At 50.0% G+C, this 19,064-nt stretch overlaps 2 protein-coding genes across 2 annotated transcripts in view; both read left to right on the top strand.

The window, feature by feature from the left end:
• unc5da (unc-5 netrin receptor Da) overlaps positions 1–8,666 on the top strand; it is a 126,092-nt gene extending 117,426 nt beyond the window's left edge. The window contains exons 14-19 of the mRNA XM_068753137.1: positions 747–918; positions 3,091–3,321; positions 5,074–5,223; positions 6,138–6,302; positions 6,563–6,741; positions 8,468–8,666. Coding sequence (XP_068609238.1) covers positions 747–918; positions 3,091–3,321; positions 5,074–5,223; positions 6,138–6,302; positions 6,563–6,741; positions 8,468–8,666 — 1,096 coding nt within the window. The remainder of the gene's footprint in view (positions 1–746; positions 919–3,090; positions 3,322–5,073; positions 5,224–6,137; positions 6,303–6,562; positions 6,742–8,467) is intronic.
• An 8,488-nt stretch (positions 8,667–17,154) lies between these two features.
• Positions 17,155–19,064, top strand: part of LOC137908606 (tumor necrosis factor receptor superfamily member 10B-like) — a 7,653-nt gene continuing 5,743 nt past the window's right edge. The window contains 1 exon segment of the mRNA XM_068753020.1: positions 17,155–17,187. Within this exon segment, the coding sequence (XP_068609121.1) occupies positions 17,155–17,187 (33 nt within the window).

Here is a 19,064-nt window from a genome sequence, read left to right as displayed (position 1 = left end):
AATAACTGGGAACGCACGCTGAGAGAGCGCAGACCTCCGCCAAGCAGCTCATTCCCCTCCTAATTGGATTTACACCGTCCACACGGTGATCTGGATCATCACCAAAATGTAATCAGCTGTTCCTAGTAACACTCCCAACGTTTCCTGAAAGTTTCATTAAGTTCCGTCGGGAACGTTTTGAGTTATGTTGCACACGGTCAGACAAACAAACAGATAAATGTCGCTGCACTCGTAGGCGCTGAGAGATATCGATGCAGCTCCCGGGACAACGGCACCAATGTTGTGTTGTCCAGCCCGGCCGAGTGTGTGACTGATGGTGGTCCCATTGATCCGCTCTCAGTCTTTGGGGGCTTCCAGCCAAGATTAGGCCCCTGGCCAAGAGCAGCTTGGCCCGGCTAATCTGTCACCGGGTTGTCTGGAGAGCAGGGCCTTCATAAGCTCCATCGACCCACAAAGCTAACGCGCCGCGTTCTCGAGCCTGTCCTCCCCTTGCCACACTGTCCATTAGTCTCGGGGTGTTAATCTTCCTCTATCTGTGAGTCAGCTTGTCGGGGATTGATTCATTATGAGTTGACTTTGTTTACAGGTGGGGGGGGGGGGGTCGCACTCTTTTTACTCCATGCCTGTTTATGCAGAGATTCATTGGCAACCCCCTAGTCTCCGTTTTCACGCTCTGAACTCAGAGACGTGGTGTTTTGTCATTTTACCGGATCTGTGTGTGTGTGTGTGTGTGTGTGTGTGCGCAGCGCCGCATCCGAGGAGGAGCCTGGGATATTTCTGAGCCCGGCGGTGACATATGGCCCCCCAGGCCTCGACCTGTCCTGCCCTATAGCCATGACAATACCCCATTGTGTGGAGTTTGCCGCAGATGATTGGACCATTCGGCTCAAGAGACAAACGCAGGACAACAAGTGGGAGGTGAGTCGGCTTCATATTCATCTTCCGGCATCGATCCAGAAAAGCAAACGCGCATCCTTCACCGGGAGCGGCGACACAAATTGTACGGACTCCGCTTCACGCGGTCTCCTCTGATTTCAGGGTTGCCAGCTCCGATTTGTTGGTCTGCACGAAATTGAGCCTTTTCAAGCGTCTGCATCCGGCTGGCAGGCCGTCAAAAGAAATGTCAGGCCGAATGCAAATGACGGCTATTATTCATTGAAATGTTAATTTTCTTTCCAATTTCATGGTGACGATATTTTTTAAAAAGCGCTGCTCTTTCATCAAGCTGTGAATTCTGCACTGCGGAACAAACGCTGCGTGCACGAGAGCGCACGGCACCAATTCTATTAGCCTGTTTGGGTTTTTCTTATTACGTTTGCTGCGATGGCTGCTTTCATTGCACCCGGCTGTGTTACCTGCGAGGTGCGGCGTGTCGAACAGGAACCCTGTCTAGATACCGGAGGGGGGGGGGGGATCAGAACCTTTGTAAACCCGTGCCGGAACACCGTCCCGAATAATAACCCGCACGATAACACGAGTGCCACTGATCGCGCCGGGTGCTTTTACGAGGTGGCGAAAGAGGAAATGAGACCTAATTAAAATGTAAATCTTCGACATCAATCTGAGATTTGTGGGAGATAAAAATGCAGAAATGAACGGCATGAAGTCTGAAGCATTAAAGCGATGCTCATTCATCCGCCTGAACCAGTCGTAAAATCCCGGAATAGACGGTTCCGCCTGGAAATGGCGTTCCTGAATCGGCCATTTCTCCAAGAATGGACAGACTTTAACTGGGAAAGTTTTTGTGTCGGTGGAGTTTGACGCCTCAGAAAAACATTGAAAGATTAAAGCGCTCTTTTTATAAATGTAATATAGCGGTGGTGCTGATGCTGCGGCACGCCTTAGCTTTCTCCGAGCCCTGAAGAGCCGCTTCAGAGGCTCGCCGGCACTCCTGCCTTTAGTCCGAACGCCCTCTGTCCATTTTCCTTCGCCTTCTCTCCACATCTAAGCTGCTTTTTAATCTTTAACCAGCCTCATCCTAAAGCTTGGGGAGATCTCACCCACGCGGCGCGGCCCCCGGGTTTTGCCTGACCTTGCAGGGGGGGGGGGGAGGGGGGGGCATTTCTCTTTTGACAGTCCGGTCTTTTCACTCCATGTGACATTTACACAGATGTCACACGGTGCCTGCAAGCCGTGTTGCACAAAAAGGCAGCTATCAAAAGACTTCCATCGCCGATGGAAGCTATATGCCATCGGAAAGGTGAGAGAGCGCGGAGAAGGAATCGGACGAGACGGGTGCGATGGAAATAAATGTTCTCGCCGCGGCCCGTCTCCGTTGCTGCCAAATAACGAGCCCTTTATCCAAAGAGGGATGCTCGCCCAAAATGTAATCTAAGGAATTGGCGATAGAACGGGAGATGGAGGGTCTTCATCTCTTCCTCGCTTCCCTTCTCCCTCGCCGCGTCTACCTCGGCGCCATTCCCATTAAACGGCGGTACTTCTGTGCTGCCAGAGTTTGACTCCAGCAGGATTGACGTACGTCATGGGTGCTTCTTCGTGCTAACGGGACAGGTTTAGTAACCTGGGGGGCGAAGGGGGGGCACTAAATTACCCCGCATCACCTTACATGCCTCAGCCAGGCCATGTGCAAGAGGGCACCTGCGGGGTCGCAGTTGATTTCGGCCAGATTGAGCACAAGATGGCGAGGAATCGGCCATCAGATTTGACTGCTACCCTCTAATCCGTTTTGTCAGCGCTCCTGTATCCCCGTCTGTTTCCCGAGATGGTGATGATGATGATGATGCATCTGGTCCTCGCTCAGGTCCGTGACGAAGGGGAAGCGCCTCGTCCGACACTGTGACGTTTAATAAAAAAAAGCCTCAATAGCCCTTTCTTGCCTGACGCTTGCAGGCGCCATAATTCTATTGCCATTTTCACTTAGGAGAATGAAGACCGAGTGGCGCTCGGCCTTCAGTGTGAAGCTGTTCTCCATTTACAAAGGAAGTCTTGGAGGTAATTTATATGTTAATAGCCACCGAGCGAGATGCTCGGCTCCCCCTGAAATAGGTAAGATGAAATGATATCTCTGTGCACCTGAGTCAAATCTTGCTCTCTTGCCCCCCCCCCCCGATTGTCTCCTCCCTCCAAAAGGAAGTCATGTCGGTGGATGAGGAGAGCACGTCCTGCTACTGCCTGATGGAGGCCCGGAGGTGCCACCTGCTGTTGGAGCATCCGGGCCGCTACGCCCTGGTGGGGGAGCCGCTGAGCCAGAGGGCGTCCAAGCGGCTGAGGCTGGCCGTGTTCGGCAGTCCGGATCCCGGCTGCTCCCTGGGCTTCACCCTCAGGGTCTACTGCGTGGACGACACGCCCCATGCATTCCAGGTACAAGAGAAGGAGCCAGGTCGGCGCCAGACCAGAGAGCGTTCCGTGTCTTAAGACAACGCCATTTGTCGTGCAAATCGGGCAATCGAGAATTTAAATCGGTTCTCAATCACCGCTGGCGTCCGAGAGGTTCTGTCACTGCAGAGAACCTGCTCACTTCCCTACTTTCTGGGCATCAAGTGTCTTTTCCCGGGTCATCGGATCCCGGCGCTCCGGTTTGGGGGGCTCACTGGCAGATGATGCGGAGCATTCGTTTCGACAAATTGCATGTATTATTTATACGTTCCTGGAGAGGCGTCGGTTTAAGTCCTCGCCTCTCCAGACACAAGAGCGCGGCTGTTTCCCGTCCGCCAGTATAGTTTCCACTTTACTGATTGGTTCCTGAGAGGTGGGGGGTGGGGGGGTATATTTTTCTTCGCCGCTTGCCGGTCCGCCACGAACAATGCTAAGATGGGAATGTCGTTCGAATGGGGGGGGGGGTTCTAAAACGACGACACATATATGGCCGTTTTAAAGCAATCATGTTGATTTGAGGATCTCGGAAACCGCTGGGAAGGTCTTGGGATTGGAAGTTGTTGGAGAGGGATGGATGGATGGATGGATGGATTCTTTTCTGCTTAGATCTTTTGATTGAGACCCTTATTGATGAATTGGTTCAGGTGAGGTGGGGGGCAAACCCGATGATGATGTCAGAGGAGGAATAATCCGCGTCTCCGTAATTCATTCCGAGCTGGAGGCGAACTTCTGTTACGTAATTTCATGCCGTTCCGTTCAGCAGATATCCTGACATTTCTGCCACAAATGTCAGTGTCATAGCGGCGCTGCGGGGGCTCACCAGTCTCCCTTCATGATGCAGTGGGGGGGGGGGGGGGGGGGGGGGGGTTGCTCCTCGGAAGAACGACACGAGGGCCGACCAGCTGCCACCCGTGAAGCCCTTGACCGATTCAGAATTTAAATTCAAGCGGGAATGTCTGGCTGGCGGTTTTTCCTCTGAGACGTTTCCTCGCTCCACTTGAGATGTGCCGGCTCGGAGCGTTCGCCGGCGGGCGACGGCTACTAGCGGCGAGGCCGAGACGGAGACAGCAGATGCTCGAAGGTCGCCACTTTGCGCTTTCCGTTCCATTGAATTTACGTTTCTGTCAGCGTTGCGTTCCACGTGACGAGTATTTGAACGCCATTGCGTTCTTTGTCTGCGGGATCGAGGACCCAAAGCTCGTTTCTTTCTGTTCACGAGCTCTGCTGCTGCAAAAGAAAGAAAAGGAGAATTCTGCGATTCTTAATTAAACACGCGCAGCTTCTTGTGAAGTAGACGGTTGCCCCGAGTCGCCAGTCAACCCCCGCTCCACTGTTGGTTCCACTCAAGAGGTAGAATTGCACGTGGGGGGGGGTAGGGTCTCCGTCAGTCAGACGTGGTTATTTGTTCTTTTCTTTGGGCTTTTGTTTGTTCCTCATACAGCAATTAATTTCCCCTGGGCGTTTGCAGAAGGCATTGATCAGGCTGGAAACAGCCTGTTGGCTTCGGCCTCTCTGCTGTGTGGCTGAAGGGAACCAGCTGCATGGCGGGGGCCTCGATGAACTGGCGACTTGTCCAGGGTGTGCCCCGCCTCTCGCCCGCAGACCGCTGGGATCGGCTCCGGATTTTATTTTGTTTTTTTATGAACCGATTGATTCATTTGCTTCACAGTTTCCCCCTCTTCCTCCCTTTCCTCCCCTTTGCCCCTCACCCACCTCCTCATCAACGCCGCCATGCAGGAGGTGGTTGCCGGCGAGCGCAGCAGGGGCGGGCGGCTGCTGGAGGAGCCCAAGGTGATGCTGTTTCGCGGGAACTCCTTCAGCCTCCAGGTGTCCATCCAAGATGTCCCGCAGTTGCTCTGGAGCATCAAGCCTTTCACCACCTGCCAGGTAGGCGGCGTCCGACTGCGCGGGCGTCCGACTGCGCGGGCGTCCGACTGCGACACACAATGGTCGGGTTGCCTCCGCTGGAACCGACTCGGCTTCATTTAGGACTCCCTCCTCTGCCTCACTCGGTCACGTCAAAGCCAAAGGACGGCAGCAAGGGCACAGCAGGAGGTCACTCAGGCTATATCTCTCTCTCACACACACACACACACACACACACACACACACACTCGTCATTGTTATCTGCAGGCTGCATGTTCTGTCCTGCCCTGTGATGTTTATCCCACCGGTGACGTCCTAATAGCGGAATTAGCCCACAATAGCGCCTCCCCAGAAGGAGAGAGGAGGACGAGGCGCCGCGTGGAGGTCCTGGAGAGAAGATGAGTGTCGGCCTTTCATTCAGACGTTCCTCCTGCAGGGGGGGCGGGGGGGCGGGGGGGCTTTCACAAGCAGCCATCCTCCCGTCTGATGGATCCGACCTGCCGGGGAACTTTACGAGCCGAGTAGCGGCGAGCCAAATGCAACGAGCTTTGGGAGTGTGATGCTAACGCTGCGGGTTTACCGGAATAATCTTCGGTTTGATCAAATTAAATGGACTCTATCTGCGAATAACGTGGCCTTCGGTGTAACTTAATTACAACGAGTAAATGAATGTATCCTTCCTCCAGCTCTTTCCTCTGTTCACTAATACACCTCTCTCTTTTGCTCGCCGTTCATTCTGACGGGGGAACTGGCTCGAATAGATCAAGCTGCCGATTGGCTGAAGGGGAGAGCCCTGCAAGCATTCCCGGCGTGGACAGCAAAAGCGGGATTCAAACGGCGAAATGTAACGACTTTGTCCTCTCTTCTTCCTCATCCCCACATTGTCCTCGGCTCCTCTCCGCCTCTCCTCTCCTCCTCCTCCTCCTCCGCTGCAGGAGTTCTCCTTCTCCCAGCTGTGGGCCAGTAACCGGCGTCCCCTGCAGTGTGCCTTCTTCCTGGAGCGATACGGCCACGCCTCCTCCCAGCTCTCCTGCAAGATCAGCGTCCGGCAGGTGAAAGGGGAGGAGCAGATCCTGCAGGTGTACGCGTCTGTGGCGGAGGTGAGCGGCGTGCGTCCGGTGCGTGCGGGGGGGGGACGCAGCTCCTTTAATAGGTTCTTTCATCACGCTGAATAAGTCTTGATTTGATTTAAGCGCCTGCCTAATGAGCCTTCCCGGGAGCTTTTCACGTATAGATTATAAATTGTCTTGATAAATCCGCGTCCTTGTTTTCATCTTGAAACTTTCAGCCGCAGAATCCAGATCGCCCTTACATCCCTCTCTCTCTCTCTCTCTCTCTCTCTCTCTCTTCTGGCTACTAGAATGGAAAGGGAGCGCTACCCTTTTTCACGCAGTCCGATTGCACCGTCACATCTCAGACGGGGTCGAGGGCCTTTCAGATCCCCCTGTCCATCCGTCAGCGGATCAGCGCCACCTTCGACGGCGCCAGCGCCAAGGGGAAGGACTGGCAGCTCTTGGCTCAAAAGCTCCGCGTTGACAGGTACGTGGGAGGCTCGCCGCACCCGAGGCTGCGTCTTCACTCCTCGCTCGATGTGCCACACAAAAGTTCAGACGCGCACACACACACACGCACACACGTCTGCTGCCGCGGCTTGTTTTTACGGCGTGATTACGAGGTCGCATGCGTGTTCTGGTTTCCACTATGCAAACATCGCCCCGCTTCGAATGCTATTTTTAATCTGGAATTTAGCCACCGTGTCAGCCCTAATCTTCCATCACCAAACCAGCCCTCCAGAGAAACGCCACGCTGCTGATTTCATTATAGATCGAGAGAGAGAGAGAGAGAGAGCCACGTTCACTGGAGAGGCGATGGCTTGTGCAGGAATCTGAAGGAAGGTCTCTGCCGGCCTCTGGCAAGGAAACATGTGCATTTTGGCACTTTCTATTCGCAGTGTCTCCGCATACGTTCTTCCTCTGCACTCTCCAGAGGTCGCGTCGGGTCCGTGCACGTGGAGGCTGTGTAGGAGTCGAGTTTTTTTGGTATAGGCTGACCTCCAGGATTACTTTGTTTTCCAGGCTGCCGTGTACAAAATACATACCAACGCAGTACAGTGCAGTATAATGCAGTAGCATATCGACAAATATGCAGATGCGAATCCATCCGGCACCAGACCCTCGTCTCCTGAACTGAGTTTCTAACGGGGCTGCCTTTTTCCTAATCGGACTAGTTTGCATCCCGGATGTGGGACAGGTCAGCGGTAATAACCTGTGTAATTACAGTCTCCTCGACAGGCTGACGGGATTCTATGAATAAAGTTATTCCGGATCCGGTGCTGCCGGAGTCTTCACCTCTTGGGACCCCCCCCCCCCGCCCTCTGCATGCTCCATGAAGTCGTGCCAGAAATCCGTCTCTGCTTCGTTTGTAAAAAATATGTAAATCTGGGTGGTGCAAGTGGAACCCCCCCCCCCCCCAGATATCCTCAATCAGATGTAATTTCCTCCACCGAGGAGGTTGGAGCGATCGGCTCAGTTTGTTTGTCTGTTTGGGAGGATTACACGAGAAAGGACCGGAGGGATTTTCGTGGAACGTGATGGAGGGGTTGGGGGGCGCGTGGTGGGGGTGAATCCGTTAAATGTTGCAGCAGATCTGGGCCGGAGGCAGGAATCTAACGCTCCTTTCACCGTTTCTCTCAGCTACATTCAGACTACATGACAGTGATGATGAGTTTGGATGGAAGAGTGGGAGTGGGGCGCAGATTTAACTCTCTTTAACGCTGCAAGAAACCCGAGGGCGGCGGTTTAACTCGGGAAGGTAAAGGGTCGGATTTGCATGAAAGTTTTAGCGGCGATGGACGCCGGGGGGGGGGCAGATGATTCCATTCCAGGAAGAATCTATCCAGCGGAGCCAGCGAGGAACAGCTGCTTCCCTACGACACAGGTTAGGGATGTTTTCACGATGAGTAAGCAGGGGGGGGGGGGGGTCGATTTCGGTCATTATTAGAGAGGAAGGCGAAGAAATGCAATCCACTGTTGGGGAAACGGTGTCCTCTAGTGGGCGGAAGGTGCAACGACACGAGAAGATGCACCTGGAGTCGCAGTGGGAAACGGCTGTCGTGAAATCTTGCGTTGCAGAATGGGACGTTCTGGATTGTTCTCTTGTTTCCTTGATCTGTTCTTGTGAGTCCACCTGGTGTATGAGTGTATTTGCCTGTTTGTCTGCTGCAAAATAAAATGCCATATTTGTCGTCGCCCCCCCCCGCCTGTAGGAACCTCTGCTACTTTGCGTGTCAGGAGAGCCCATCATCGGTGATTCTGAGTCTGTGGGAAGTCCAGCACCAGGACTCGGGCGACCTGGACTCTCTGGCCAGCGCCCTCGAGGAGATCAGTAAAGTCCAGTCCCCCAGGACGGCCAATCTCGATTCCACCAGAGATGAGCGGGATTCAGAATTTACAAAACTTGGGTAGGTCGACGAGAACGGCTGATGGGACTCCTGATGAAGCGTTCCTGCATGAACCCCGGGGATCGGGCGCACTTGATCAAGCTACGGCGAAGAGGACAGCCGTGTTGGAGGAAACCGTCTTTGAAACCAAATAGTGCACGAAGAGAGACCGGCGGGGAAATGGAGGAAGTAACCGTGAGCGAGAGTAAAATAAGCGAGGGACCAATTTGGAAAGTCTTTGTGTTAATAAGATGCAGCAACGAAGCATTTCAGGAAGCGATCGAAGCGTCCTGTTACCCACCTTCGATTGAGAAAAGTCCAAAGTCCGACCCCTCCAGACCGGACAAACCGGGCTTTCAAGGATTATGAGTGGGAGGCCTCTGCCGTAGGACGGAGTGTGTCATGGCGGCGGTTTGACCTTTCCTCAAGGCGCCGGGGACTCGGGTCGTCAGTGTTCGGTGTAGCATCGTTATGTTGTCATTCATTTTCGAGGCCTCGTAACGCTTCTCTTGATTCTTTTCTGCGCCGTGTTTTTAAACGTAGCTGTTGGGAGACGAGGCGAGAAAACCCAAACGCGAGAAATGTCCGTCGATTTTATCAGAGACTGCAACTGACGAGCATTTAAAAAGATTCCACGATGTCCGTACGTTGAAAAAAAGATATATATATATATATATGAAGGGTAATTTATGTCTGAAAGATGTCTTTATAAAGGTTTTTAACGGTGTTATAATGGCACAGATCACATGCACAATAAGCATTTTTAGAAAATACCCGGATGTCGGATAACCAAGAACGCATCGTCCAAGCAAAAGACTGCAGAAGAGAATTAGCAGCGATATCGGGGGCACCTTATTGAGTTTGTTGGGTTTTACTTTCGGGTGTTTCTTTATTTTATTTCTTTAATATGGCAAAGATTGGATCGGTTCAAAATCAGATTTCCTTCTTTAAAGTTCCTAAATCACAAGAATCCGTGGCGACACAAACACGAATCCGGTTGGAATTCGCGTGTTTCTTTTTTAACGAGTGAAACGCATTCCCTGCCCTGCGCATCCGTTTCGGCTTGGATGCCAGGAGTTGCTCGGATCCCGTGAAAACGAGTTGGCGTTTCAGTTATTCCAATACGGCGTGCTGCTAATTCTTCTTCGTTGCTTCAAAGCTGCACATTTCAAGACATTCTGTTTTTTGGATCATCTAGTTCATCAGATATCTGGACCTGACTATTTGGAGGGCACGTCTGTCTGTCTCTCTGTCTGTCTGTCTTTCCTCCCAGGCAGAGCGTCCAATTAAACAAAGATATCCCCGATCAGGAAGGATCGATCCCTCAATTCGGTTGCTCCACCTGCCAATAAACTTAATAAAGTGGTTTTGTGGTGAAAGTCTGTGTTGACGCTCTCTTTTTCATCCGTTTAATGAATTCAGTTTGTTGAAAGGCCCGGCAGAGAAATCAGCCACAGTATAAAAAGGCTCAAAAGTTGTATTCATCCGAGAGATGAAAAGGAGAGACCCGTACAAAGAGCAATGTTCAGAAAGATATGAAAGGACCAAAGCGCTAGGTCAGAGCTAATTTACCGTGTTGATGCAACAAAAGCCTTGATGCGAGAAAAAAGAAGAAATGTTTCTCCCGGCTTGCCTGACAGGCCATTTGTCTAACTTAAAACCTAATTACAGTTCCAGCAATTATTACTTCCCCCTTTTTCTTTGGCACATTTTGCATGATGACATTTTTATTTTTGCTAAAACAATTTGCATATTCCGCTTTGCACAAGAGCCATTGTTGTGTGAGGGACCCGGTTGCTGCAGCAACCTTGAATAGAAATCATTTCGTCGTCTCTCATTGTTGAATGTTTTGAGTTTTCAAGGCCAGGTTAGCATAATAAATGCTGCCAGTCCAAAGTTCCTCGAGACATATTTCTGAATCTGTGCTAAAAAGCTTGTTTCTTTGCTGAAATTAAAAACCAGAACCAGAAAGGAAGCTGCAAACAACAGGTGGTTTAGCTTAGCTTAGCATGAGGACAGGAATCACGTTCCTTGCCGACTTTGATTTTTCATGGTTGGTGTATAAAGACACCGAGAACAATGTGGAACATTTTGGTGCTGATCCAGATCAGCATGTGGACGGTGTGACAGTCGTCTCGCCTTCGATCAATAGGAAACACTCTGAATGGAGCCGCTTTCCGGATCAGGCAGCAGACCAGCGAGCAGATTGGACGAAGGTTAGGCCAGGCGCGGGAAAACGCTTGTCGCCATTTTGACATTCATTCAAGAGGAGTAACGCCATAGATGGGTTAGGGTTGGAAAGGAAAGGTGGTCGGGAGGGGGGTGGGGCTGTTCCTCAAGCCGGCACAGTTGAGGAAAATGAAATGTGATGGTCTGCTGAGCCGCACGGTTCCCAGCTGCATGCTGTGGGATCTGGATGGAACTTTAGAACGGACGGACGCCTGCCGGAGAGAATATCACTTCGATTTTATTGTTCCTTTTTTTTGTCAGGAGCCCTTGAAGCTTTGGAATTTAATGTTGCCAAATCTGCATCCGAAAACCCTCCGTCCTTTTTTTCCACATCCAGGATTCTGTGATGATCTTCTGTTTTTTCAGAAGAGACCTTTAAACATATATGTGAGAAATAAAAAACAAAGGAGATTATAAAGCCATGCATGGTAGACAACGCTGCCTCCCCACGTGGCGTTCGGTGCGATGGGAGAGTCTGACCAGGATGTGTCCCCTCATCGTCGACACCTTGTGTTCCCTGCAGAGGCGTTTCCTAGGAATGCTGAAAGCTGTCTTTAAACGTCACCGGAAACAATCCGGTTTACAGTCGCGCTGCTATTTCAGTCGTCGTGTGATGTAATGCGTTATCTTTTGTTTTGTTTGTTTGTCTTGCAGCTTTCTATCTTAAGATCTGCATCGCTTGACTGAAAATAGAAAACAATGCCCACTTAAGTCAAAAGTTTATCCGTTCATCGAAATGTGCTGAAAGTTTTTTCTCTGTCTTTGTTTCCATCGCTCTGCTTTTTGAATTCTGTTCTAACGGCTGGAAACGTTTACACTTTTATTCACTCTCTGCTCAACCGTTGATTTATTTGCTTCAGCGTGACGGTCTAATCCAAGTGTTTTTTATTTTTTTATTTTATCTTTTAAACACTTTATCTTAAACAGTTTATACTGTATTGGGTTGAATTAAAGATCCAGTGGAATCACATTTATCGGTTTAGATGTACATCTCTACTGATTTATCAATGTCCTTTATGATTTCATTGATTATATTTATAAGACTAGGAGCGTATAGGCGAAACGGCACTAAAATAATCCTGCAAATGTTGCAGAAAAGTCTCACATGCCTGGGTGTCTACCATGAAACACACCTGCACAAATTAAAAAACCTCAAGCGTGTGTATGTTTTTCTTTCAGGTTCCGATCTGATGATATTAATCATTTGGAAAAATATAGATTTATTATTAAACTAATTATTTTCCACATCCGTACCTGCAGTAGCAATTAACTCTCATTCCAACCTGACCAGCAGAGGGCGCTGTGTTCTTTTTTCCCCCCTCCTAATGAAAGGGTATCTTGTCGAGCCATGCCTTGACATTCTGTGTGTGTGTGTGAACTGCAGGTCGTCTCCATGACATGAGGCAATCACTCAGACTTGCATGCCCCCCCCCCCCCCCCTCCCAGCGTGGGTAGGGGTCCAGTCGGGCCTGCCACTCGGCAGCCAGCTGCACCCTGTCTGACAATGCCGACAGCGTTCGCACTCCGAGCTGCAACATTCCAGCGCCATCGAAACTCTTTCCCTCACCGGGTTTCGAACAGGTAATTTTTTGTATCTATTCTCCCTGCTGTAGTTTACCCCCCCCCCAGCCGTGCAAACTGTGTCCCGACCGGATGTCATCTGTCCCGGGAAGGCGAGCAGGCCGGCTGCAGGCTCGCCCAGCGGGCCTCCCTCGCCCCGCCTAATGCGCCCCACCCTGCACGCCTCTGGACAACTGCTCTGACTCAAACGGATTAAAGAGGACTCTCTTCTCTCACTTTCTTTTCTTTTTTTTCACCCCTCACCCTTTCCCTCTCTCCCGCTCTCTCTCTCTCTCTCTCCCTCGACTTCTCCTTTCTTTCCATGCCGGATGAAAGGCCTCCCAGCCACCCACTCCATGCACATACCATTCAGGCCAGGACACACAGGAAGTCTATGTGCTGCAGAGAGGAGGCGGGGGGGGGGGCAGGGATTAAGAGAAGGGAGGTTTGGGGGGGGGCGAAATGCAAGTCATGTGAAGCTCATGAGAACTAACCTTTAAAGAAATGGCATCTTGTTTTTCCTGCCCTGCCGCTGTTAACTCTTAATTGTGTCATTTCTCAATTTTTACACTTTAAATTTGAATCTTCCAAACGTAAAATACCGATTCGGTGCAGCCGCGCGGGAACAAAATGCTCCTCTGTGCCGGTAAATCTGAAACAAGCGGTCGGTTATGTCGCTGAACGGGAACCGCGCTCGACGACTGAGGAGAAGTAATCCCGTTTGACTCTATCCCGCTCGGACGCATCATCAGCCACCGCCGCCACCAATGATAAGGATTCCGTACGATTCTCCGGTTTCTGCGAGAGGCGCCGTTCCATTTATGTGAATAATCGCATCACGTGGAAAGGCAAGCTCGGTGCATTTGGTTGCGTTGCATTAGTGTGTGTGTGTGTGTGTGTGTCCCCAAAGAAAACCCGCCAATACTTGAACCAACATTTCTGACAAGGATCCAAGCACCGTCTCTCTTCTCTAATCATGTCCTGCGTCCTGACCCACGCAGACTCCGACACCCACACATTCCTGTACCGCGGGTCGCGCGCAAACACACGCACATTTGTTTGCACGGTTCACGAGGCAGCTAATCTTTATGGCTCTGCTGACTGAGGCCTGTCTTTTGTCCACACACACACACACACAAAAAAAACATGCGCTTTAACAACGCGAGTAGATGACTAATCATCCCCCCCACACACACACACACCCCACACACACACACATACTTTGTGAAACCTGCCCAGGTGGTGCCTGGGAAAGTTCTGATGACGTCATCTCCGCCGTTTCAACAAAGAGGCACATTCCTCGCTCTGCCGTTAATCCGCTGCGTTAATACAAATCCCGACTTTAACCAGACAAAAGCCTTCAAGAGGCTTTTCTCTCTCGTCTGTCTCCCCTTTGAGCCTCTTTTACCGAACAACTAAACGCCATCAGGGCCCCCCAACCTCGCACGTTTAGGGCCCCCATTTTATGACCAAATACCATCTCAATCTGGTTAATGGGGCCGATTTATGTGAGCCAGAAGTTGAGTCACAATATTTTGTGACCCTGCAGGGAGCTGATTCGTTGTTTGTTTATGTCCCCCTGTGCTTGTGTTTACTTCACTTCCCTGTAATTCCTCTGTTTTGACCTGTTTGTTAGTTCCCATTATTTTTATTTCCCGTTTCATCATTTCCACGTCACGGAGAGGAAGTCGAGCTTCCATGTCCTGTTGGCTTAACCCTGCAGTGAACCCCCACATCCGCCGATCATCATCCGGGGGCCGGGACTCTCAGACCTTTTTGAATATTCGCACTTCATTCTGTGTATTTCTGGTACTTCTAACATGTCGCTTGGTGATCTCCTCCTCGGTTTGTTCCGCGTGTCGCGCATTCAACGTGTTCGCGTCGGGACGAAGGCAGTAAATCAGGCCGTGACCTTTCACCTTTCACCTCTGACTGCTACGGCCTGCCGGCTGCCGTTATCTCTGCGCTTCCCCAGACACCGGTGTCCAGATGGACGCGATCATGTCAGCCGTTTCCACAAATGTGAATCGTCGTCGCGTGAAGACGATGTTTCTGTTTCATTTTTCACAGCGAGATAAAATAAACTCGCTCCCGTTTGAGCCTTTTTGTGGTTACAATCGATGCTAAATGAAACTCATCTAAAGGGTTGCGTCGTATTATTAGTTTTCCCGCCCCCTTCTCATTGTATTTTTATTTTTATTTTCTAATCAGCCTTCCTCAACAGCAGGTAAAACAATACCCGGCGTGCGCCGCGAGTCAAGTCTCTGACGCTCAGGAAGGTTTCCCTTCCCTTGCAGGTCACTTCCATGAAAAAGCTCACTGCCAGCTGCTGCACACACTCCTACACACGCACACACACACACACACACATGCAACACGCACACACACGACTGTCACACTGCAAATCCCTCGTTTTTGTGAGGTAAAACATTCTGAAATTCAAAAGAGGAATTGCACAATCGTCCTTTATTTGCTGCTTCTGTGCGACTCGACTGACTGAACTCGCCAACCCGGTGACTTGCTCAGGATGAGCCTGCGAATAACTCAATCGCACACTTCCTGTTTTTGAGCACGCAGCCGGCGACCTCCGACGGGAGGAGCACAGGATGCGCTCCCGAGTAGAAGATGCAGATTTCCTCGATAGTTTAAAGGATGAGATGGAAGATTGTTGCGTGGTTTACTCCAGATGAAAGGGGAACAACCTGATGATGTTTACCCCCCACTCCCCCTTGGAGACTAAATTCTGGTTACCATGGTTACATTTAGCAGCTCAGTGTGAGTGAACGACACAGACGTGTGAGAATCTTTCTCCGGTGGTCGACAGACATCCTTTGCGTTTTCAGATGGTCTATATAATAAACTGCACCCGAACCTCCGCACGTCTGACCCGCTCCTTAGGATGAAAGCTCTTCCCCTGATCGCCGCCTCTTCCTCTGGTCGCAATATATTTAATTAGATCTCGTACCGTTTCCTCAGCAGACGGCTGAATGAGAAGTGAGACATACGCCAGACAGCGTTAATTCCAAGTGTGGCAAGACGTTGCTCAATCAGTCTGTCATCACAGAGCTGTCTAAGTGTGTGTTTATTCTTTGTGATTTGGGTTTGGTTTGTGTATTTGTTTGTTTTGTAAATGAGCCGGGCATAGTTGAGTGTAGGCTTGGCCAAATGTCTTCCGCTTTTGCCTCCCTAGACAGGCGTTCCGGAGACCGCAATCCCACTTCAGATAAGATTTTGTAAATAAATGTCACGTTATTATATCCTAGTCGGCTTCCTTTTGTGACTTGCAGAGTTAATGCGTGTTCTTTTCTTACAGTAAGAGAAAGCAACTGTATAGCAAAGAGCCATCGAGGCGGCGGTCACAGTCGAAGGTTACCCGAGTCTAATCTTTTCTCAAACCGAAAACGTTTCCTTGCTGTGATGGTGAGAGTGTAGCAACCGTCTGTCAGCTCAGAGGGTTAGGGTCAAGAGCGAAAGAGAACCTTTAACTGAACTTCCTTTTTAATCGATCAAGTTTGCAACCTCATGGCTGCTGTGATCCTCCATATTTGACATCAGCTAATTTTGATGAGCAACAAGTTTGATCCTAAATGGGATTAAGAACCACCGGATTTAAATGTAAGCAGGCAGGTTAGAATTCAAGTGAATAACACAACAATGTAAATTGAAATTTGGGGGTTTCCGATGCAATAGTTACAGTAAATGTGAAAATGTCACAATCCAAATCCCCTTTGTCCTTCTCGCTCTCAGCCTAAAACTGTTACACATTACTGTTATCCATAAGACGTCGTTGTCTGCATCACAGTGTACTTAATATCGATATGAATGTGAATATTCCGGTTCATCAATGACATTTTCAGTTGTCTGTCATCATGATCTTTTCACATTGATGACAAATGCAGGTTGCATGCAAAGATCGAAGCGAATCATCAAGGACATAAAATCACATTTTAATAAAAATAAGCAGTGTCTGTATGGATATGGGACCTAAACAGATTTTCTACGAAATCTGATTCCATGTTGTTGTGTTTGTGCTCACACTAAAAAAAAACAGACCTGGGTCACATGTGAGCAAAAAATGGGTCACATTGGTTTGCAGTGTGAAAGCACTTAGAAATTCATTGACTTGTGGTGTGCATCAGAGCCATGGTTTGGGATCAGTCATTAAACCGGTGCTTCATTTTGGTGAAAATAACGTTAGTTACTCATTACATAAGGCTGGTTATTAATTAGTCTGTAATAGTTGAAGAAAGTCGAACATAAATAGCTGTAGCTTGAACAATTTAATCTAAGTGTTATTTAATTTATATAAATTGACGCTGCATATTTAAATTATTGGACAGTTTTGCACACTATTAGCTTTAAAGTAAAAGGTTTATGTTTTCAGTAAAAAAAAAAAAAACCGCAGTCAGACATGCCGCTTAATTATTATTCTGGGGAACGCGTTGTGATTGGCTCCTGGATAGTTTGACGTCACACGCAGGGAAGAGTCGAAAAAAAATAATCGTCCAGCGGCGATCCGACCGTGCGTGTGTGTCTCCGCGCACCAACCGAAGAGCTTCGTCAGTGATCACTCATGAAAGAAAGCAGAAGACGGATCGATCTAAAGCCGGGCGCGCGCGACTCCTTTCATTTCCCACTAGATCGAACTTCTTCCGGCGTTACTCTTGGTGAAGTAACGCGAGGTCCAAATCGCCGGGATTTCCTCTCATCTCGAAGTTCCCAAGATGAACTTCGGTCCGGCGGTCGGGAAACTTTCGGTAAGTAAAATAACCACATTTATAAATTCATTTATTGATCCGCGCGCAAACCCTTTGATGGCGCCTTCATTGGGTTTATGCTAATGAGTACCCTTATGTACGCGCGAGCCGTCGCTTTAATGTCGGGGGGGGCTTCTTTTCATCCGGACGCCTCCCGTGTTCTCCCAGCCTCCTTTCGGTAAGGCCATCCGCGCCGGACGTCGTGCCGGACATCGTGCGGTCGGTTCGGCGCCGCTTCTGACGCTCCCCCGGTCCGTCACGGCGGATGCAGCGCTCCGTTTGCGGCGCTATGAATCAGCGCAGCGCAGTTTGTGCGCAGCGCTCTCCTGCTAGAACAAGCTTTTAAATCGATTTATGGGAAGGGGGGGATGAGAGCCAAAGCTTTAGTACAATGTCTGAATGTGGAACCAGTCTGCCCCCCCCCCCCCCCCCCCCCTTTCCTTAAAACAGAAAACAGTCTTTCACCTTGCCAGTCACAGTTTTTCCAGAGAAGTTTATTTCACTCTCGGGCTTCCACAGAGGAGCCTTTTCATTCCCCAGCTGTTGTTTCTCTTTCCAGCTGTGCCCCCACCGGAGGAGCCCGGCGGCCCTTCAGTTCGCCAAAGTGTCTTTGGATTAACGCGAAAATGTGCGGCTGGCTTTTTAAACTTGAACACTTGGTGTGTTTCTGCTGCTTTGCTCTGAGACGAAAGGGAATCTGAGTTTCTAATCGTAGAGCAAATGATTTCTTCCTTTGGCCCGTGATGGTTGATTTGGGGCGCTTTTGTGTTTAACCTAGCAAAAAAAAGTTCTTTTTTCAGAAAAACGAGGACGAGTGAAGGACCTGAGACGCTCGCCTGTGTCTCTGTGTGTGTTTGTCCCCCCACTAAGGAGGTTATCTCTGTTTATTTGTCTGTTTGTAAGCAGGATTATGAAAAACTGCTGGATGGAAAAAAAACTGTGAAGATGAGTCTTGGTCTAATTTTTGACCCCATTAAATTGTGAGAGCCCTCCGGATGCCCGTCTGGATACAATTGTGGGTTTTTTTCTCCCATTTACTTATAATGGAGGCCTAAGAAAAATGATTGTAAAGTATGTATTCCATTCACTCACGCTGATCCAGAATGAGGGCAGGAAAAAAAAATAGAACATGTTAACGTTAAAACTCAATTTCTGGATCGGTTAAAAATAAGCAAGAACTTTTACTTGACATGGTTGGTGTATAAAGACACCAAGAACAATCTAGAACCCTTTGATGATGATCCAGATCTCCACGTGGAGAATGTAAACCCAAATGACGAGGGGAATGAGCTGCTTGGCGGAGGTCTGTGCCCTCTGGGGGCTTTTCTGGGTTTTTTTTGTGTGATCAGTGTTTTTCCATCACTGAAGTCACATCTACGTGTCCGGGTTGTGTCTTCTGTAAACCACAAGACATTCTGGAGACCTTGCCAGTAGCACCACTACCCCCCCCCCCCCCCCCCCAAATTGGGTGTGTACGTGCCCGGCTCTCTCCAGTAAACTTCCTGTCTAGTGTACGCAGATAAGCTGATATTAGTGGCATCTGTTTACGCTCATGCAAATGTAGTCTAGATCGATATCGCTGCTTGTTTACTGTGCGTCTGGGTGTTGGTTCACACAGGAAACGTCCCGCCATGTCTCTGTGGACAACGGGGGGGACGAGGGCGTGACGCCGGGGGAGAGAGCGGTGCTCGACAAAGTGACCGCTCCGGAGTGCTTTATACGGTCCTCGCTGCTCTGCGTAGGGACGGCGTGAGCGGTTATAGCTGAGCCGGAGGCTTAGGGACGCTACGCGGACGCCGCATGATGCAATGGGGTGCAACCCGCTCGCCGTTAGCTACCAGGTGGCGTGCTCCTATTTCAGCCAGGTGCTTGTTCCA

Source organism: Brachionichthys hirsutus, chromosome 19 (genome assembly GCF_040956055.1).
Source record: "Brachionichthys hirsutus isolate HB-005 chromosome 19, CSIRO-AGI_Bhir_v1, whole genome shotgun sequence".
NCBI classification, from domain to species: Eukaryota; Metazoa; Chordata; class Actinopteri; order Lophiiformes; family Brachionichthyidae; genus Brachionichthys; species Brachionichthys hirsutus.
The sequence above is the reverse complement of the archived record's forward strand: the minus strand, read 5'-3'. Positions and strand labels throughout refer to the sequence as shown.